The following is a 23,177-nucleotide window of genomic DNA, read 5'->3' on the forward strand; positions in this document are numbered from 1 at the left end:
ATCTGTACAAAGAATCAACTCTCGGGTTAATGGGTCAGACTGGACACATGACCTAAATGGGAAACAGATCTTTTTTTCTCTTACCCACCTCTGTCATTGTGGGGACCCTGAGTTACTTCAGGATCTGTTCTGCTTCTTTGTCTAGAACAGGGATTGGTAAACCACAGGCCTCCACCTGCTTTTATAAATAAAGTTTGATTGGAGGCCAGACACATCCATTCATTTAAAAATTCCCAAATGGCTTCTTTCCAACTACAGCAGCAGAGACGAGGAGTTGTGAAAGTGATTATATGGCCCATAACGACTTAAATATTTAGTATTCTATCGTGCACAGAAAAAGTGGCCCCACCAATCTCTAGAGTCAAGACACAGTCATGGCAGAAGTCGCAATAAATGTCTCATTTCATTTATGAAGTTATTTCCCAGGGCTGTATCCTGGGGACAAACACTCTCACTGACAACGTCTTGGGATGACTGGGAGGCTGAACTGGTTCCATTTGTCCATTTCTTCTGCATTTAATACTTATCACTGACCACTGACCATGAGCCTTACATGTTTCTTACTTTTATTGAATCTAAATTTATAATTTCTCTGGAATTTTATTGGGATAAAATAGACTTATCATTGAAATAGCTTCTTTTTAGTATGTTTGACCGTGACTTCTCTCTGCTCTTTCTCATCTATCTGTTCGATTCCATCTGTTGTCAACTTCTAGGCATTCCTCAAATTATCTTGTCTAGTATTTCCAGGTACAATATGATTTTTTTGGTATGCCTTGTCTTTCCACATAATTTTTAATGTGCTAAAGTAACCAGACTGGGCTCAAGCTGGAGTCGCTCACGCTAAGCCCCACAACAGGAAACCAAAACTTAACTGTCTCTATGCTGGGCTCTCCCGGAAAAGGCAGGCTTCGGTCAACCAATCAGTGTTTGCCTGCTCAGTCCACGTTCCCTGAGCAGCTCCAAGACTTCCCTTGGTTCCCTGTAAGCTAAGGAAAGTAATGCTAATTAAATTCATCAGCAAATGCCCGGCCGAATTTCCCTGTTCCCGTTCAGTTGGGTCTAGCAAAGTCTCTTGCTTTATCCAACTCTTTGGAGATCCTTTCCATCTGCTATATGAACCAGTGAGTAAAAGCCGACTAAATCAGCCAATTATCTTTTAACAGATGAGAGGGACGGGAGAGAACATGTGCTCTATTCATCATCTTGTAGGTTTCTGCTAGATTATGAAGTGTGAGCCCATCAGAGCACATTTTCTATAAAGGCAACAACAAACAAACAAACAAGAAACAACTTTACGTCCAAAATGCACTGGGTAACTGCAGGCTCCACAGCCTTCTTATGTGGGCACCAGGGTTGGGACAAGATAAGAACATTATCAATGCTGCATCCAATTGTTAATTGAAATAATTTCTCAATGATTAAAAATGAAGGCAAAACTGACCCTAAGGAGAAAAACGAGAGTCCCTTTCTTATACATGTAATATTTCTGAATATTTGTGGCAGGGGAGGATGAATGGCTAATAAGAGAAGTTTTATATTGGTTACTATGATTCTTATTAAAAGTGCCCTAGGCAATGTCCCAGCACACTAGTAATTAGTATTTTGAAGCCCAAAATGCTTCCATCTCTTTCTTGATGATTTTCACACAGCTCAATAATAAACGAAGAGTGGAAAAACTTTCTTAGTTGATCCCAAGCCTAACAAAACAAACTATTTTTGCCAAGGAGCCCTCAAATTAGAGAAATTATATTTATTTTACTTGTTTTATTTTCAAAGACTCTGACAAGGCAGGGATATATATCCAAGATGCAGTATTTTTGCCTTTAATCCCAACATTACATACAATAACACACAATCACAATATGTCTGGGGGAAAAGAGAGTTTAAAATGATTATCTTAGTTTATCTCACCACAATTTGGAAAATAAGGAAAAACTACTTGTTCAGGTAGATCATCTGTTATAGCCTACTCTGATTTCAGTTTTGAAATTAAACTATTTTAAAGGACTAAAGGTCATCTTAAAAACTGCTCCCAGTATTAGCAAGAGTAATTTTAATTAAAAAGAAACTCCAGCAGATGGTTATATCCATTTTCAAAGAGCAAAAACCTAAAGGGGGTTTCAGTTTATATGCACACCCCCCTCATGAACCAAACTACAGCTTTAATAGTATTCAAATGTTAGCTTCTCTAATATGCATATCAGTAGCAGGGGCAAAATTCAAATACTGTACTGAAGGCATTTGTTGGCTGCTCTGTCAAACATTTCAGGTCACGCCAGAAGTGTTTCATAATTAAACACGTAGATGCCTTCTTCATAAATCATCCTCTTTGTCTACCTCTCATCTAACACGAAAAAGAACCCTTATTACAACTCTGGAACAAAAGGGAAAAGTCTAAAACTATTTGAAAGAAGAAAAAAAGCTAAATTTTGTTAATTAGCTTAATAAAGCAAAAGCTAGTGGCATATGAATAACTTTAGCTATAAGAATAAAAAGAATCAACCCAACGTTGACGACAGGGGAGGGAATGGACAAATCTCACACACAGGTGAAAGGTACATTTGGCAAGAGGTTTCAAAGGCTTAAAAAAGGTATATTTTTTGACTTAGCAATTTTACACCTGGAAATTTATCATGAAGAAATAAAGAAAATATGTGCAACGTGTGTAAATACAAGACTGTTTACTGCAGTATTAATGATAGTCAAAAATAAAAACAACCTCAATAGCCAGTATTAAGCAGTAGTGATAATAACATTAGGCAGTCTTGCAACATACTGGGTTAAACTGAATGAACAATTCCTTTATTAACACAGAGGACATTTAAATAAAACAAAACACATCCACATGCAAAGTACATGGCCCAGCAAAGAGGTGGGAAGGAAGAAGGAGAAAGGGTGGAGGGAGATTGGGTGACTGATGTTCCCTAAGGCCAAGGATGTGCATCAAAGCCAGAGCAGCAGAATGAGGTTAGCAGGCTCAGGCCACGGCAGCCTAGAGGAGGATCTGAGTAGAGACCCAAAGATCGGAGACGGAACGTTAAATTGCCCACATGGCAACAGAATATTTCTGTTCTCTTCCTCTGACACTCCCTGAGCAGGGCAGGGAACTGGAATTGAGATGCTGACATAAAGCTGAGATCCTCGGAGTCTTAACACAGTCCAATAAAATGTTTTAGAAAACCTCTACCCACCAGTTCAGAGAAGCAAGAAGAAAGCTTGGAACATCTTGGGGCTTTGGATAGGAAAAAAAAGTCCCCTAAAATAAATCAAAATCCCAGGCCACATGAAGCTACGGCATCCAAACTGCCCCTGCCAGTATGATCTGGAAATCCAAGCCTGAGTAATTAACCACAACGTTAATCCAGAACTCATTAAACCTGCAGAAACTTGGAAGAAACGAGGAGAAAAACATGCTGTAGGGACATCTGCTTAGCGTAGGACACACAGAATTCCTCCAGAATAAAACAAACTTAGATAAAGATAACCTCTAAAAATGAACACAGAAAAAAACAAATTCAAATTAAAAGAAGAACCAGCCTCTGAAGAGTTAGTAGAACAATCTAAATAAGACTATTACTGAGATAGAAGAAACCATAATGAAGAGATAAGTCATCATAAAACTGATTTTTAAAGAACAAAAAAAAAACACTTTGGGAAATTGAGATACAGTGACTGAAGTCAAACTAATGAAATGGGTATGTATACTGAAGTGTTTGGGGCAAAGATTACTGATATCTGCAGCTTCCTTTGAAATGAATCATAAATTTAAGACAGGTTGATGGTTTGATAGAAGGTTGGATCAAGCACAAGTAATGTGATAAGGAAATGAGAAAATGAAACAAAATGTTAATTGTAGAATCTAGGAGGTAGGCATGCACACCGTGGTACAATTCTTTTGATTGCTTTGTACGTTTGAAAAATTGTATGATAATTGTTGAGGAAGAACTCCTTAAATTATGCATCATATTAGACAACACTGTTACTGGTATCATTATTTTCACAGTATCAGCAGTAGCTAACACTTACATAGTACTGCAATTTTGTCAAGTACTGTTTAGTTTTTTACATATATTAACTGATTTACCCCTTCTAGCAATACCACGGTGCAGGTGCAATTATTATCCCTGTTTTACAGATCACATAACTGAGGCACGGAGTGGTTAAGCAACTTGCCCAAAGTCACGGAGCTAATGAATGGCAAAGCTGAGATTTGAACTTGTGTAATCTGGTCCTGGACTCCTTTTTCTTAATCATTGAAGGGGAAAAAGTTAGTGAACTAGAAGATAGATTCCAAAAGTCACCTGAATTGCAGCACAAAAAAGTGGAGCGTTTAAAAATATAGAGATTAAAAGACAGGGAGGATAGCATGAGATGATTCAACATACAGCTGATAAAATTTCAGAGGAAGAAATGAGAGCAAACAGAAGAAAGGTATCAAAGAGAAAAAGGGAAGAGAATTTTCCCGAATTGAAGAAATGTAACTGAACATTCACAAAGTTCACTCAGACCTCAGCAAACTAAATTTAAAAAGCATGAAAAAAAATCCACAACTATATAGAGTATAATAAAACATCAGAATCAGAAAAAGTAAAAAAAAAATTCTTAAAATCAGCTGAAGGCAAAGTCAGATTGCTTATGAAGGAAAAACAGTCTGATTTCAATTTAACTTTACAATCACCATCAAGGCTACAAAATGATGGAATCATATTTTGAAGTTCTGAATGAAAATAATTCTCAATTCAGAATTCTCTATCTCAAGTATCAAGAAGGAAGTCAAAATAAGACAAAGGATCAGAAAACTCCCTACTTACTATCCATCAGTGGGCAAACTGCTATAAGATATACTTTAACAGGAGAACTGGACACAGAAATAAGAAACAGGGTTCAAACAATACCGAGCAAAGTTACTGCTAAACATGTTGCTAAGAATATGTAAGATTTAAAATAACAACACAATTTATGGTGATTAATATAAAATAAGGTTAAACAACAGCAAGTAAAATGGGAAGAAGAGACCCAAAAAAAAGATTCTAAGGTCCTTAGGAGGAAGAAGTAAGAACTATGAGTAGTGGAGCAGCTGTAAGCACCACGAAGGCAGGAAGTCACTCCTGGAACCACACAGCCTGGAACAGGGCCTGTCGGGCGGTCAGACTGTCAGCATCCGCCCAGAGACAGCAGCAGGGAGCACGTCGGCTCTAGTACAGCCATATAAAGGGGTAAGACTTGGTCATTTTTGGCATGAATTTGATACATATTTATGAAAAGGAAAAATGTAGATAATATATTGAGTGAAAATATAAAATAACAAAATGTAAGGACTGTAAAATGGTATTTTTCTTATTTGTATACATATAGCCAACAGAAATAACTACACATACATGTACATATAGCTACATACTGCTGACACACATACACACATAGACACACACACACTCATATATAAAAAAAGAGACAGCAGATACAGAGGAAACTTCTGCCATTTGTACGCCAAAATATCGTCAACGATTATCTATGGGAAGTGAATCTATGGGTGTTTTCTAAGAAATTATTTTCCTTTTTTCCCTTTCTGTCTCTGGATTTTCTACTTCTTCATCTTTAATAATATATAATAAAGAAGTCATGAGACTGAAGATAATAAAGATGATATAAAAAAGAAATATCCACCAGAGATCAATTACTGTTTTAAGCAATATTCTAATTATCACAAAAAATAATAAATTGGGGGCAAGGGATAGTTAAATAAAAAGAGGAAAAAATATTAGAACAGAGGAAGCAAAACTACGTTTCTTGAAAGATTCAAGCTTGAGCGGTGACTGGTAATAGCTAAAATTTAAGCAGGGATATTTAAGTATTTTTAAATATCCTTACTCAAACATATAATAAAAATACTATAGTTATAATAAAAGCACAGATACCAATAAATCAACTAACCAGTCAGTTATTTTAATAAGCACAACAGAATTCATTACAAATTAATTATCTCAGTTATTTACACCCCTGGAGGGGAAAAAATTAACTACTTCACTTTCTCATCCAAGGAGCATTGCCTAGAACTGCAGAGCTAGTACTCTAGGGAAAACCAGTCACTTCTTTCAACCTAATCCTGTGACTTCAAGCCTGCTTCAAAAACCAATATCCCATTTCCCTAGGGATGCAAAATCAAAAAGAATATACTTTTCTCCAAAAGTAAGTGACAAAAACTTCTTCAGTAACATGAATAAGTCAGATGGTCTCTACTTGAGACTACAAGAGCCAAACTAGAAGGGATAGTCAACACAAGTACCCTTCACTACCTGAATCTATTTGCTTTTTAAGGTACTGAGTTCAAAGTACCGGTAAGGGGAGAAGTAACAGGAGTTTTGAATTCTGCCAGCCCCGTCAACTTCACTTACAAAATGTGCGACACTGGGAAAGTCACTTAAAATATCTGGATTGAGGCTTAGGTTTTACCCATTGAACACAAGAAGGGTAGACAGACTAATTCTTAAACACCTTTCCAAGCCTAATATTCTTTTCTAAATTAACTCATAGTATTTATTTTCATATATAATGCTTGTACACAACCACACTGGAATAGTTCTTCCCCAAATACACCAGGACAGCGCTTCTCAAACTTGACTGCATACAAATCTCCTGGGATCTTGTTAGAAAGAATGTTCTGGTTCAGTAGGTGTTGGGTAGATTCTGCATTTCTGACCAGCTTCCTGGGGATGTCACTGCTGCTGGAACAGGGAATACACTTTGTGTAGTGTGGCCTGAGAAGATAAGCCTAATATTCTCCTAACCTATAAGCCAAGCGAAAGGTTCCATCTGTGAGTGCTCCCCAGTCCAGAGCACATCTTAAGATGGGAGGCTTAAGGAGAGGTCATAGCATAACTGGGGTGATAAAATGGAGTTAAAAATAGACTATCCTCCAAAGATGCTCATCTGTGATTTATAGTTAACAGAAAAACAAAATACATGAAAACGTTTGTCTTTTTTGAACAGCCCTCTCTCTCTTCGAGTCAAATAGATCACGTACGTATTTTATCAGCCTAGATGGAAAGTCTAACACAGAAGGAAAAAAGAGGTACGGTATCTAGGTATGTGTGACAGACTAGAGCCTTGGGAGATAATGGACATAATGGATGTTTCTCAAACCCACACAGGAAACAAGAAGGGTAACACCAAGGTAGGGAATGGAAAGCTGAACAACTGACTGCTAACCTCTTCCTAGCACTGCGCCTTGCACACAGAAGACACTCCATAAACAAAAATGAATGAATGGGAGGAGGCTCAGTGGTAAAGCACATGCTTAGCATGCATGAGGTCTGGGTTCAACCCCCAGTACCTGTATTTAAATAAATAAATAAACCTAATTACCTCTCCCCCCAAAAAAATTAAATTAAAAAAAATGAATGAATGAAGTTTACCTCTTCAAGTCCCTTTAAGTCTTGAAATCATGAATTTATAAAATACCTGTTTTTTGTGGAAATCCTTTAGGGCCGTTTCATAGCCTTCCTCCAGCCTGCTGAAGGCTATTCCCACATCTGTAGTCCACCAGATTTGCGAGCTAGTTAGTGCCACTTGAGCCGGGAAATCAAAAATCCACAGCTCCCTCGGTTTGTCCTCATAGGCTGCTATGGCTTCTATGATAGAACATCGCACTGTTTCTTGCATGGTCTGTTCCAGCTGCAGAAGCCACGTTTCCACCTTTGAGAGCAAATGGAAATGTTGTAACACAGGCTTACCTATGGAAGAGGGCTGATTCCATCTTCTCAGGGGCTAAACGGCCACGCAGAGAGGGAGAGCTCAGGTGCATTTATTCTAAACCCCTTGTAGAAAACTAGAAGGATGACTCCAAGGAGCGGGTGAACTACTGATGCATGGAGTCTCTCCTACACGATCTTGTCTTCTCTGCACGTCTTACTTCACCCACCAGCTGGCTGATAAATTTCCTCACCCTCAATTGGCAAGGTGTCCTCAGTTATTTATTTTTCAGATTTGAAGACCAAAGGGTTCTAGACTAAGATACCCTCTGGCAACACACAGTGTTTTGAGAAACCACACATCACAGTCAATATACTAGCGTAAAATTCTAGAGATTTGGAAATAATCGGAAATGGGTTTTTAAAATGTATCTTTTGAAAAATTTTAAAACTACTAAAGATCCTCCCCTAAAATCATCATAGATCCTGGTCTTAAGACACAGTGTTTTCAGCAAGAATCTTAATTATATTCCCTACTGGCTTGCATCTTCACACTTGTCAGAAATTAGATAGCAGGAGAGTACGAGAAAGAGGACAACTGCTGACTTGTGAAAATTCATCTTTTTTTAAAAAAAATTCATTTGAAGTTTATTTTGCTCCCACAAATATATTTCAGTCAGCTTTCCACCCTATTCAAATATGCCTTGTTACATTTATCCATAGATCTCTTGCCTTGGGATACTATGTAACAAAAAAGATACCTATACTATTTGCAAATAATTGACCATAGCAATAAAAATGACTATGATAAATACATTTCAAGGACTGTAGGAAATCCTGAAGGTTAAACACCCGATTTCTTTCCCTGCCTCTGTGAAGATGACAGCCACGTTCATTCCTAGAACCTCTTTCTCTGGAGAACTGTGAAGGCATGATCTGTGGTCAATGAGCTGACAGCCTGCCCTGTTGGCAGAAAAAGGAAGCACTCTCCTGTCAATGGCCCCAACATCCTAAGAGCCCTCTCCCCTGGCTTCTGGGCTGGGCTTTGTTCACGTGCCTGAATGCACGTGATTCTATCACTGCTCTAGTCACTCGGTACAACTCTTAACGTCACCAAGCAACAAGTTCCTTCAGTAAATCAGACATCACTTGAGCATCTCCCCATTATTCTGGAATTCATGTCCTCAAGATGGCCACCTGTTCTTGAAAACTTTCCAGCCCATCTGGGAAGACCAAACACACAGACAAGTTGATATGTCCTCCCACGTTCAGATGATGATACCAACAATGGCAACTCAGCTCAAAACAAAAACTAAGCTCTGCTGAGGTGCTTGCCTGATTCCCCCACTTCCTGGTCTTCCAGCAGCTTCTGCTTGACCTTCTACAACAAGAATTATCACTTCCCATTATCACTAATTATGTGTATATCCATTTCTTCAATGAGCCCGAGAGTTCCACAAGGACAGGAGCTATGTCGTATTTATTTTGTTATCTCCAAAAGCCTAACCCAGCAGCTGGTACATAGTAGGTATTCAGTAAGCACTTGCCGAATAAAATGCAAATAGTCACAATTGGGAGAAACCAACCATAGAAGTGTGGGGGCAGGAAGACCTAAAGTAAAAGCATCTTTTTATAAAACAAAGGCCATTAGAGGGTAAATGTGGTACACGACCAAAAGTTTCTAGTCTAAGCTGCTATATGGAGAACATAAATCAAGAGCACTGTGAAAATTCTCAGTCGCAAAGGTTCCTGTGGTGACACCCAACATGTGTCAAGTGGACCATCCTCCTTCCGGGCACTGTGCCCGTCAGCTAGCAGTCTGCCGGGGAGGAGGCAGACAGCAGCGCACTTTTGTCAAGATAGTTTATGGTGACTTTTTCTAATCACTGTAATAATATCCTAAAGAGCCCAAGAGATCAAAAATACACTTTAATCAAAGTATTCCACCATCTGCTTCCCCTGCATTTGGCAGGATTTTTTTTTTTTTTGCTACAGTATTAAAAAGCAACAAAGAATAAAGAAAATTCCTGTAAAAAAAGGCTGCCTTCACATTTCTGCAAGGGACACTTTAAAGAAGCCCCTGCCTCAACCCATACTGTTCCATCAGAGAGGCTACTGTCTCCGTTACTCCGTGGATTAACTCAAGCTATACAAGCATTGTCATAAAAAGATGCAATTCCTCTAAATCACCTAAAAACACCAAAAGCTCTTTGATAAATAATAACAAGCCATTCTTACAGGTAACTGTTAAGAATATGCTTGAGGTATCTGGCTGCGAGAGAAGAGAATATGTTACCTTAACTGCCTGTGCACATGGTAATTAGGTGACATCAACTTAGTGGACTCAACTTTATTTACAAGCAGCCATTTACAACATCCAGGTCAGAATCCTGAACCGCAGCCTCTTTAAAAAGTGCTCCCCTGAGCCATGGCACCGCATCACCTTAACCCTTCCCTGTCCTCAGAGCAATGGTGAAAACAATACACTCTGTAGGAGACACAGTCATGGGTTGCATTTGCTACTGCTTCTAGGGTCCACTCGTACATCTGGTACATTCCTTCCTGTCTGGCTCGACTGCTAGCATCTCCGAGCCTGCAGGTTGCTGAAGCCACGTGAGCAGGTAGAAGCCCGGCGGAGCAACCCTTGGTTACAATGGACACAGATAAACGGGACTCTCTGAGCATGAAACTAACCTGAGCCTGATTTGACATGAGTTGATTTTTTCCTTGTTCAAGTCAACTTTGAAACATTATCCCCCAAATTCTCCAGCAGAGAAAACCTCCTAACCAAATCTTACATGGCCTATGCATGCGCACTCAGCTTGGAATGGAACAAATTCCTTTTCTTTGCTGTACATTCCAACTGCTCTGTGCGTGGAAACATCCCGACTGTCTTCAAACTGCAGATCTGCGATGCTGTCGAAGAGTTTGGAAAGATGATGCATTACCTAAGATGAGATCAGGAGAAGAGATGAGAGTGTTTCTTACTGGAGATATATTTGGGTAATCTAGAGATGCTGCTAAGTGAATTTACAAAACTGTCTTTCTATAGTTTCAGAGTTGTCTCAAAATGTTTTTCTTCAAAATAAAATCAATTTTAACTTCAAGAGTTGTTAACAACCTTGACAGAGATCAGGTGCTCTGATCACGTCATCAGGTGTTGGGAGGTAAGTGCTTACTTATCAGGCTAAGTTACCTCTTTTCTACTTAAAGATTGGAGCCTTAACCACCTTCTCTATCTGTGCTATATTCCTGCAGCAATTATCCTGCTGGGAATTTCATGGCCAAGTTTTTAAAATTCAGATATATTATTATACTTACACCATTAAAAAACCTTATACTGCTAAAAAAAAAAAAGCTGTATTAAAATACCTGAAACAAAAATGTACATTAGATACACTCTTGCTCCTGTGTTGGGTCCTATGTTATTGTGCACTTGCTTTGATACTTACATGAACCCCATAGCATATACATTACATAAGAAAGGTGAACAGAATTCCCCCAGATTCACTGATAAAGACACTGACTAAAATATTAGGTGAACTCATCAAGTTGACATTGCTAAGAACAAGGGGCAGATCTTAAACCTCTAAATCCAGATCACATCTACAAAGCTCAAATTCATCAGCCATCACAACCTAAGATGTAGGATCTCCAAAAGAATCCCCAATAAATAGCATGCTGAACCCTGGGCAGGTTCAAGGCTACCTGAAGAAAACACATCAAGTTAAAAGACAAAGATCGGCATTTTCTCTGCTAGAGGTCAATTCACAGATGAAAGTCTAATTGACCTCCAAACAGAACATGAAACTTAGCAATACTTATCCATCCAGTCCCAACAGCACAGACCAGGACAGGCCTCTCCACCCAGAAGGACCGGCATGGAGAGAAGGAGAGGACATGGGCATTCTGGCTGGGAATCATGGGGAGGAAGAGAATGAGTATCAGTCAAGAAAGCCACTCCACCTCCCTTGGGGTGGACGGGATAAAGGGCAGAGTGAAGCAGAGGAGTGTCAGGAGTGGGAAGACGCACCCCCTCCTTACATGTGGTACAAGTAAAAGCTGCTAAGTGGAAAAGAGTTTGGGGATTCCTCGAAAAGTTAAACACGAATTGCCATAGGCCCCAGCAATTCCACTGCTAGGTGTATATACCCGAAGTTACAGAAAACAAGTATTCAAATACCTGTACACCAGTGTTCATAGCAGGATTATTCACAACAGCCAAAAGGTGGGGCCAATTCAAATGACACTGATAGATGATGGACAAATTGTGGTCTATCCACACAATGGAATATTGTACAGCCATGAAAAGGAATGAGGTTCTGGAATGTGCTACAATGTGGATGAGCCTTGAAAACACCATGCTAAACTCAAAGAAGTCCAATACAAAAGACCATATATAGTACGATACCTTGTACATGAAATGGCCAGAATAGGCAAATTCATAGAGACAGAAAGCAGATTGGGGGCTGCTGGGGCTGGGGGAGGAGGGAATGTAGAGTGACTCTTAATAGGTATGAGGTTTTATTTTGGGGTAGTGAAAATATTTTGGAACTAGACAGAAGTGATGGACGTACAACACTGTGAATGTTTAAAGTCCATTGACTCATATACTTTAAAATGGCTAATTTTATGTTACGTGAATGTCACCTCAATAAAAGAAAATAATAAAAGATGCTAATAATCATAAGATGGTTTAAAGCTATAGAACATTTACCAACAGGGAGGTACCATCTCTGTAATGAGGTTTTCTGGAGATACAGTTTAAGAGGACTTGATAACTATCCCAATAGCAGCTTCTAGGAACCACAGCAACCTGCCTAAATTTCCCACGTGACAATATCGGTAAGGAACTCCTTGTGGGTGATTTCATCTTTGAAGCTTTTAGCCATAAATTTTTGCTGTACTCGCAGTTTTAGTATTAAAGAAAATCACAGCAAGGAATCTTCCGAGCTTCAAACAGAGGAGTTTTTGAGACGCTCACTTTCAGGGTAGACAGAGAGATAGCTGATTATCACTGCTTGGGTCATCATGGTCTCCTGCATCCTTGTGTATTACTCAAAGGACATTTATACACAGAAAGTACTTTCAATAATCTATCAGTTCACTGTCACAGCTGAAGTGGCCAGGAGGTGCACAGATGTTTAATGGCTTCTACTGTGCTGTCGGCCTAAATAACATTCAGGTGCAAAGCTGCAGGAGAAATGAGACCTTAACCATCAGACACCCTCACACATCACTGCTTTGGCGAGGAAAGCATTTCAAAAGAACTTCGAGTCCTGAAGTCACTCAGTGGGTGACCAGGACACACAAACCCCACGGCTTGCAATTCTCCCGTGACTTATACCGTGACTGGTTCTGTCTTCCATTTAGAGCTTCTGCGAGAACAGGACTTTTTAAACTAACGTGAACGCTGTTGCCCTCAGATTTGTTCCATATCTAATGAGATCCCTTTGTACTTGTTAACATGAAATTTAATCCCTTCTTCCTAGTTTGGTCTTTGGAAAGAACGTTTATTTTACAATTTAAAAAATACATAGACTCTAACACACAGAGGCCATTCTTTTTACCTCACTAAAGAAAAGGGATGGATTTTAACACTTCAAATCATGAAATTCAGTAATTTCATCATATCTTGGGTAGGCTTCTAAAAGGTGAGCAACAAAAATTGCAACATTGTTCCCTTAGTTCACAGCAAATCAGGTGCGTCCACCCACGGGGGTGTGGATACACAGGCAGTCCCCGTTTTGCACAGTAGTGCAGGATCATAGAAGTGACCAGTCAGCTTCACAATCAATGGGCTCTGTCATGATTATGTTCTGATTTGCAAAAATTTTTCTTAAAAGATTAAAATTCCTCTCACTCTTGATTATGAAAGTACAGGGAAATAAAAACTGTAAATTAATACTTAGTATATTAACGTAAAATGCTAAAAACATTAAAAAATTAAGTGTTTTATTTCTTTTAGGAAACTTATCAAGAGTAGTCTGAGCAGTGCTTGACTTCTGCCTCTCCCCTCATAACTAAAGACACAGAGGGAGCATCTTTTCTATGCTTCGTATCACTGCCATCTTGCTTTCAAAGCTGCCAACATTTCATCCTTTGAGCTCAACATGTCCCGAAATTTCTGAGTTTCTTTCACATGAATTTATTTTTGGTTTTGGGGTTTTCTGTTGGTTTTTCTGCTAGTGTCACTTTCTCTGGGACACCTTCATCCTTTCTGTCACAACCACTGTTTACATTTATACTGATACTTTTGTTTTCACTAAAATCCTTGGGCTGCATATCTAGAACTCTCAAATGGTCCAAAATGTAGGCAGTTGTGTCTACTGTGAATATTATCCTCCAGAATAAGACAAAAGTAAGTCCATTATTTTTACATGTTCAAAAACTTAAGACTATCTGTCCAAATGGTGCATAGTTTGTTGTTGTTATATATACATATATTTTCAATTAGCAATAACTGTGCCTTGGATAAGCCTTATTGGCTACGATACTGCCACTGCACAAAGCTTGTGTTTTTGTGTGTCTGTGTGTTTTATATTTTTAATAATAGTATAGGTGACAGTACAGGGAAATAGACTTTCAACAATGTTGCATGTCCAAATACACAACAAGTTTCTAGAAGCTGGTTAAATCTGTTACGGTACTCTCATATAATGGAACTTTTTACAGACATTAAATATCATGTTGTAGAAGAATATTTCAATTTTGATTAAGCATGTATTTTATGACTTACACAACCACAAACACATTAAAAAAAAACTATATTCACTCAAAACTAGCACCTAGGAGTATATTACTCTGATCTTTTATCTATATTTCTATATTTTTCAAACTTTCAATCGTGAACATGTAATTACATGTTGAAGAAAAGACTAAATGAGTTTGTTCTAAATTTTGTAAACCATTATAGCAGGTATCAGGTATTGCTTGGTCTGCTTTTACCCAAAATAAAATCAGAGTATACCTAATATTTTGCAATGTGATTTTTCACTTATTAATATAACTTGGGCATACCTACATTATCTGTGCCAAGTCTGAATTTCTCCCTTAACATTCTTCACATGTGTATATAAATGTATATAAATGTGCTGACAACAGAAACTGAGTTTTTAAGTAACCTTTTAAAAATTTAAATACAGACAAGTGAAAAAATTATCTGTGTACAGCTTAATAAACTTTAGCAAAGTGAACAAAACTCTTGTAACTGCTGAGATAATTAATAAAAAGAACATACCTGCACCCAAAACTCCTCATGGCCCATGGCAGTCACTAGTCCCTCCTCTCATAAACGGGTATTACCTTTACCAAAGTGATTAATACAGCATTTCTTTTGTATATTCCATCTATCACTCAACATTACGTTAGTGAGGTTTAGTCATGTTATTATGTATAGCACTAGTTTTCATCTTCATTGCTATGTGGTATTCTCTTTTAGGAATATAACATGATGTATTTATCCACTCAACTCTTAAGGGACATTTAGCCCATTTCTCCTCATCCAGCAGGCCAGCCTTGGCGTACTCACCATGAAGCGGTCTTAGGTTCCCAAAGAGCAACAAAAGGGAAAGGCCCAGGTACGAGTGCTTTTCAAGCCTCTTGCCAATGATACACTGGCCAAAACAAGTCACACGGCAACCCAAATAGAGAAAATAAGCTCTACTCCTTGACGAAAACTGCAGCATCACGCTGAAACGTCTCGGATGAAGGGAGTGGAAGAGCTTGTGGCCACTTACACTTACATACTAAGCACTGTTCTCAGTTCTTTACAGACTTGTTTCACTGCCTGCTCAGAAACCAGAGAGATGGTGCTTACTGCTGTCCCCACTTGGTATATAAGGAAACTGAGGTTCAGAACGGTAAAGCAGAACATAGCCAGTAATCGACAGAGCGGGGATTTGAACTCATGTCTGCGTGCTATCCAAGTCTCTCTTCTTCCCTAGCATCCTGCCTTCTTCTGAAGGATGGCTCCTGTGCCTGTTTGGTCTAGTTCCACACACAGTTACCACGTCGATGCTCGTGTTTCTCTTTGTAGATCCAAATTCTCGTCTGGTATCATTTTCCTTCTGTCTGAAGCATTTCTTTAACACTTCCTGTGTGACCAGTTCACTGGTCATGAATTCTTTCAGTTTTTGAAAGTCTGAAAACATACTGATTTTGTCTTCACATTAAAAAAAAAACTTTCATTTGGTAAAGAATTCTAGGTTGAGTTTTTTTCCTTCAGTACTTTAAAGTTGTGGCTCCACCATCTTCTCAGTTACACTGTGAAGCCTTTCATCATCCTCATGTTTGTTTCTTTGTATAGAATGTAACTTGATGATTTTTAGATTTATCATTGGTTTTCACCAATTTCAGCAAACCAGTGTAGTTTTCTTCATGTTTCCTGTGGTTGCGTTCACCGAGCTTCTCAGATCTATGGGTTTCTACTTCATCAATTTGGAAATCTTCGGCTGCTCTTCTGCAAATATCTTTCTCTCTTCCTGGCCCCTACTTGGGGACACCCAGTTACACATATGAAACTTTAGTTTTCCCCATCTCTCCTTAATTTTTTGAACATATGGAATACAGCTAAAACAACTTTTAATGTCCTTATCTGCTGATTCCAACACCTCTGTCAGTTTTGACTGTCTTCTTACAGTGGGTCAGATAGTCTCTGCCTCTTCACGTGCCCAGTAATCTTTAACAAGGTGTCAGTCACTGCAACCTTCACCCTGCCTGGTGCTCAATATATATTTATTCCTATTTTCCTGAGCTTAGTTCTCGAGTGCAGTGAAATTACCAGAAACAGTTTGATGCTTTAGTATCTTGCTTTTAAAATTTGTTTGGCAGAACTAGAGTAGGATGTGACCCAGGGCAAATTATTCTCAGGGCTAAAGGCTCTAGGAGGCCCCTCCATGGGTCTCAGATTCTCTCTGTGGTACTCTGTTCTGCAAACTCGCCACCGTGGTCTCCCAGGACTCTCAGCTCTGAACCCTCAACTCAGGAAGTCCACCAGACTCAGCCCGGTTCCCATCTCCCTAAGACACAACTGGAAACGCTCTCAAGGAAGCAAACTGGGACTATCCTACAGCTCGCTGCTTTTGTTCCTATTGTCACAAATCACTATTGCTCTTTGATTCTCTGATTAATATCTTCCTTGGCAGGGCCTGACTCCAGTTTTTATAGATTTTTTTCTCCTTCTTTCATGTTTCATGATACTGATGAAAGCTCTGATAGCTTTTGGACACCCCTGGCCACATCTTACTGTCAAAGTTCAGAGAGAAAAGCAGTATCAAATGTCAGGCAAATCTCTCTTGGTTTCCTTCTGCTCCTATCTCAGCCCTTGAAATCTTGATTTTTTTTTTTTTTGATGCTAACTACTCTTCAGTGCATTTAAACAGACTTACTTAACTATTTTATCCAGCTTTTCTTGTTGGTCCCAGATGGAATAGTACTCTATTAAAAGCTAATCTTTTACAGCTGGAAGCCCTCCCTGCCCACTGAACTTAAGCTGAACAATCTTTATCAAGTGACTTCAAACAAAGGCTCGGACCAGGAGTTTTAGATTCTACAACAAAACCTAACACTCCTTGGTGGTAGGACCCTATATTTATAAGGCAATTTTCTGATCTCATAACATTAAAGTAATCTTTTAATCCTACATTGTAATAACTCTGATTTTGCTGTGTAACTTCTAAATTGGCTGTGGAAGGAATTTCAATAAAGGAGCTGCAACAGAATTCTGAGCAGTGGCAACACATTGGCAAGATGAAAAAAAATTACATACATTGTTATATAATTTGTGGTCAACATATATTAACTATTTTGCAAGGATAATCTCTACTGGATATATAATTTACGGCATATTTATTTAAAAATTAGATTGTCTATTTTCTTGTCACACAACTAAATACCTATGTCCTTTGGGTATCAGGTTGCCTGTACACAAAGGCAACCATCTAAAATATATTCCTGTTATGCCAAGTGGAGCTGTTCTCATTGACTATTTCTGTAATATACTAGACGAGCAGCTTCTATTCCTTGCTGCTCAGTTAAAGGTAAGTAGAGACAATGGCAAGGTGGTCAAAACCATGACTATCTTCTGTATCTGTTTCCTCTCCTTGCCTTTTCTCTATTCTGTCCTCAGCCCCAACCTAAACTAAGGGCAACCCCCCACCCCCACTCTAGGCACCTATGAGCACTCCCACCTTCTACTTCCCCTAACAAAGTTGGGATTTTTGATTGGCTTTATTTTAACTAAAACTTGTTCACTCTTGCATGAGGCCAACGAACCACTTGCATCTTGAGACTTTTTCCTCTTAACTGTCCAAGGAGGACTAATCCTTGTCGAGGATGTGACACACTGTGAGGGACCACTGAGCGGCATCGGCCTGGTTCCTGAGACTCAGGTGCTGAGGCCCCTTCACGCTATCACGGAGACAACCAAGTGGAAGCACCACGTTGACACATACTGTGCTATGGCAATGTGGGACCTTAGGTATTTGCCCCTTTAAGATCCAGCAGTTCCTTTGCTTACCGAATATTAAGCCCAGCAATTCCTTTTCTTACCGAATATTAAGCCCATTTCTCACAAACACCTGTCCAAATGCCAATACTTACAGTCAATTAAAGGTATCATTTGAGTGCCATCTGTCTCATACTGCAATTTGGGAGATTTCTCAAAAGACAAGTTGGCAGATTTCTTAAGTGGATTTGGTCCAATGCCATTGAAGGGTATTTTTGATGCAAACATTAAACATTTCTGAGCATATATATTCCCGATCTCGTCATTTTAGAGAATGCACTGTGGCCTCAACTGCCACAGCAGTGGCTTTCTAGCAGCCACCTTAAAACAAGGAACAAGAAATAGGTGAAATTAATTTTGATATATTTTATTAGACCTAATATAGCCAAGGTATTTTCACTTCAATGTGTAATTAATAGAAAAATTATTAATGAGTTTTTTTTCTTTTCTTTGTTATAAGTCCTGGAAATCAGGTGGATATTTTATATTTACAGCTTACCTCAACTTGGATTTTTCATCAGGAACACTTGATCTGTCTTTAGATTTTAAAAAATACACAGCTGCCAAAGTAGATTCACACAGCCAAGTTGTTTCAAATACATTTATGTTTTCCACTAACTGAATCAAAGATCAATTTTTAAATTCAAATCAACCAAAATGGACTGAAGGTAAAAATTAAGTTCTTCAGTGGCCATATTTCAAGCACTCAATAGCCACAGGAAACCCATGACTAACCCATCAGACAACACAAACGCAGCTGATCACATGGAAAGCATGTCTTTCTTTAGTACAGCTCTATCATGGGGACCCAGCTTTCACTGATCATCACAGGAGACAAGAAAAGAGAAAATGTGCCAATTTGTCTAAGACAAAAAGACATTTCATGTCATTAAGAATCACTGGGTAAAAACAAGTTGTTACCTAACTGTTTTAAGGCACTGTAACACAAAGGGGCCAACTGATGTCAGTTGGTCCGACTTTAACCAATATACTTGTTTCACTTAAAAAATATAAAAGGATGTTTTCCTGAGAGGTGAGAAATCACAGCGTGTTAATGGTGAATCATGTGCAACTTCACGCCAGCTGCCCATAATAACGGCACCACGCCCCTCAGTCCTGCAAATGGACCCGTCAGTCTGCACTTTCATAAGCAACTATCAAAGATTTTTGATCAATGAAGTTAAGCAGCACACCCTCATCCTCAGTCCTTTAGGTAATCCAGGCCACTGGGAGGTCAGGGTGATTTCTGGGAGGAGAAAATCTTTAAAACTTGACCTTAACCAAACTTACCAACAGCTAAGATAACCACTGACGGCATTCTAGACACACTGATGTCATCACTCTGACAATCCAACTCAAGTATTTCAAGCTGGGAATTTCTGCTATAGAATGCAAGAGGCAGTAATATCAGACCTCCCTGGCTGATGTGTTCAGGCTCATCAAATTCCACAATTAACTACAGAAACCCTCACTTAGACGAACACTCTTCAATTGAGTGTGGCGGGTGGAGGAGGGGGGCCAGAAGAACAAGTCATTCACACGATGTCAACATGAGTTATCTGCCCACAAACGGCTGTCTTTTCTGGGGAAATTGCATTGTTATTCCACAAGCTCCAGTTGCCATGTTATCTTGGTCACACCACAGCGAGCACATTCAGGCAGGTCAGCACAAAAGGCTGAGATGGAAAAGCTATGGCTGGTGGTCTGAAACTGATTCTGACACTAAAAGGAAACTAAGCATAGCCAGGCCAGGTTATTGGGTCTAAGTGCCAAGAGCATGAACAATTCCACAGTAAGTGACCAGGAGTTCAGAATGCACGTTGATGTTGCAGAACCACTGCAAGGAAAGAAGCTGACTGTGGTTCTGGATGACGCAAATCACCCTCTGCTCTTTTTCAATTCTCTGCTCCAACAAGTCACTCCCAGGTGGCACACGCACCTTTTGTAAAAGTGTGATAGCATGTAAGGCGAAACTGAATTGTTCAGTTTAATGAGTATAACAAAAAAGCTCTCCATGAAATCACATTTTCAGCACAATGAAAGAATGTATCTCAGAATTTAAAAATGTTTCAAAAACTGCTTCATTTCAAAGCTGGCAGCTCAGGAGAACTGTAAACCACATTTACACTGGAGAGTCACACAGCCAGGCCCCTCTGGCCAGTAAGCTGACACACCCACCTCCCTTTGCTGGTACAGACAGCGCTGCTGCGGGCATTCATCAGCACCGCTGTGAGTGATTTTGGAGCTCTCTGTGCTGTGATTTTCGTATTCAGCTTCATTAAAATTAAAAATCTTCTTAATGTCTTACATTATCCAGTCACTCATGAAGGGGTGCTTCTAGTACTGGTACTGAGATTCAGGGGTTTAGAACTGATGATTAAAACACTGTGAATGAGGCTGACAAAAAGACTTCCACAATAAGTTGCACTGATAATAAAAGATAGCACTCTAAAATACTGAACTGATGTGAAAATAAAAAAAATGGTTTAAAAGGTACATCTTTTAGGTTTATTCTAAAAAGCAAAACCTTATCCTGTAATTTAGGAAGGATAATTTTTTTTAAAAAGTTGGCATCAGGGATGCATATATCTGTGAGCCAACATGTTGTCTAAGGCATGAAGCATTTTTTGGATGATTTGAAAGGACATAAAGAGAATGGGTGGTAAGTACATGTTGAGTCATCTGTTCTTCCAGCACCAGCCTAGGACTTCAATTCAGGACAAAGGGGCATCAGGCATGTGTAGGCTCTGAAGACAGCCAACAGCGGTTAGGACAGGTTCATCCCTCCAGGACTTAGCAAGGCACATTTCAAAACCTGACCACCATCTGCCTCCGTAGGTTCCTTCTAGGAAAGGGCAGCCGGGAGGAGCGGGGAGAGGCGGCCATCCTCACATCTGTGAGCTATCAGCCCATGGGGGAGATGCTGTGGCTTTTCTCACTCCCTGTAGGGCTTCAAGGAGGAAGACTGTTTTCCCCAACCTCCACCCCTTAGATCGTCAAGTGAGAAGAGTTAGAGAATTATTCACGGGAACCTCTGGGAGCCTGCATGAAGTGGATCTGTGATGTGCCCCTTGTTCAGACATCTGTTTAGGTAGAAAAGGAGGAAGAAGGAAGATGACGTAACAAATGATTTACTACACTGCCAAGGGCAAGAACCGGAAGAGCTGAGATAGACTGGGCTTTGCAATATATACCCTCTGGGAGGGACCCCTTTGTCCCCGGAGGACTTGCTCCTGTTTCACAAGAGACCCAGCAGGTGGGTACTGACTGTTGAGGATCAAGGTCGACAGTCACTGCTGAACAGAGCAGGAATATGCATGAAGAAAGAGCAATGACTGACGGGTGACACCCCATGCCCTCCCCATGGTAAACTGGTAGGGAAGGAAAAGAAAAGAGCCCCAACTCCAAGTTCGTTATGTGAAAGCCTAGCCTTGACACAGAAGCACGATGGGAACTTTAATCTAGAACCTTGATGAGTTGCTTTGGGTTTACATCTTTTTTCATAAGAAAAAGGCACCAGAGAATTATAATACCTACCCAAGATGTTATAAAGGGCTCTCTTACTTGGTATAAAGAGATTCAGTGAGGCACATTTGGGATTAATAATGGTAGAAAAATAAAACAGTTTCATGTCTGTATTCTGTGTAATTAACACTTCAATAAACCAGTCACATGAATGCTTTTCAAGTTTAAAGAATAGGATTAAAAGAAAAAGACCGTTATCCTAGTTACAGATTTATGTATCTAATTTACATATTGAGAATTCAGAATTCCAGTATTTCAGATTTGCAAGTGTTTAGAAACAGTATAGAATATGACAGACTCTATTTCACATATCAGTCACCGTGGGCAGAGGGTCCAGCTGTTGGTCGTGAGGATATTTCTCAAGAGATTACTGAAGATTCCTACAACTGCTATGTTTAAAACTAGTTTAAAAAAAATTCAACTTCAAAACATTCAATTTACATGTCATTAACACAGATGAGAGATGGATATCCTGGGTTTCTAGTCCATCTAATTAGAAGGATTTTATTTACAAAGGCCTCTGGGAGTTAGCATAAATATGCAAAACAAAACCTGAGTGTCAACCCTGAAAACATTGCCAAAGCTGACTAACAACTCTGTGAGTAATAGCAAGACCACATTTGTATTATCCACAGCCGAACAGCCATCCAACTGAATTCAGGTTCAAAGAGAAATGATGAACAAGAGAGAAATAATCGAGGTAAATACTGTGTCCAGAGAACAGCAGAATTCAGGAAACTGTAGTGTGAGGTGATATATATTCCAAAGAAAATGGCATCAAAATATCTAGGGAAAGAACACGCAGATAAATCCACAATGAGGAAGCACAACCTCTGGGTTCAAAATCACCTGTGACATACAGTCAAGTCTAGGAGTGACTGCCTATGTCAGCTGTAATGACTAAGATCGAGTGGATGCGAACAACTGAGCAGATAGAATGAAAGATAACCGCCTCTAAATGTTTACAGGAAGGAGCGCTAGCTTTGGGATTTGTACAAAGTTTGTCTTTGATCTGTGCTGTCAGACTACAAAAGATAAAAGCTGCTTTTATTTGCTTTACATACTGTCATGGGTGCTACATTATTTGTGCATAGGCAAGAGAAAATTAGAGGGTTAGGTAGAGGATGAGCCTGAAATTATACCAACCCACCTCTGACAGCACTGAAGACTAGTCCAGTTTAGTAATTATGAAGGTTACTCTGGAATCAAAGTTGTAGTAAGAAGGTACCAGCCATGATCTTGTTCCTAGTGACCCAAGAAATCTGCTAACCAGGCAACAGAGCTCTAGTTCTTGTCCAAGAATTCTGGGGGTTTGGAGCCAATGTTTCTTCCATTAACTTCTTCCAGGTCCCTAAGCCTTGTACAACTGATGTTACCCTTCCTACTTCCTTTAGCACCACCTCTGACAGCCTGCTGTCATTGCATTAAGAATTTTTATTCCGTATTTTCTAGTT

General features: G+C 39.4%; 1 protein-coding gene and 1 non-coding gene across 8 annotated transcripts in view; both read right to left on the reverse strand.

Moving 5' to 3' along the window:
* DNAH11 (dynein axonemal heavy chain 11) overlaps window positions 1-23,177 on the reverse strand; it is a 280,729-nt gene that overhangs the window by 183,979 nt on the left and 73,573 nt on the right. For all 7 annotated transcript variants that reach the window (XM_074367353.1, XM_074367350.1, XM_074367352.1 and 4 more), the window contains exons 29-30: window positions 10,490-10,639; window positions 7,462-7,695 (exon numbers count right to left, since the gene is read on the reverse strand). In XM_074367353.1, coding sequence (XP_074223454.1) covers window positions 7,462-7,695; window positions 10,490-10,639 — 384 coding nt within the window. The remainder of the gene's footprint in view (window positions 1-7,461; window positions 7,696-10,489; window positions 10,640-23,177) is intronic.
* On the reverse strand, window positions 14,062-14,205 carry LOC123611911 (U4 spliceosomal RNA). The gene has a single exon (XR_006719010.1). It is a non-coding gene; the product is annotated as a U4 spliceosomal RNA (small nuclear RNA).

Source organism: Camelus bactrianus, chromosome 7 (genome assembly GCF_048773025.1).
Source record: "Camelus bactrianus isolate YW-2024 breed Bactrian camel chromosome 7, ASM4877302v1, whole genome shotgun sequence".
NCBI classification, from domain to species: Eukaryota; Metazoa; Chordata; class Mammalia; order Artiodactyla; family Camelidae; genus Camelus; species Camelus bactrianus.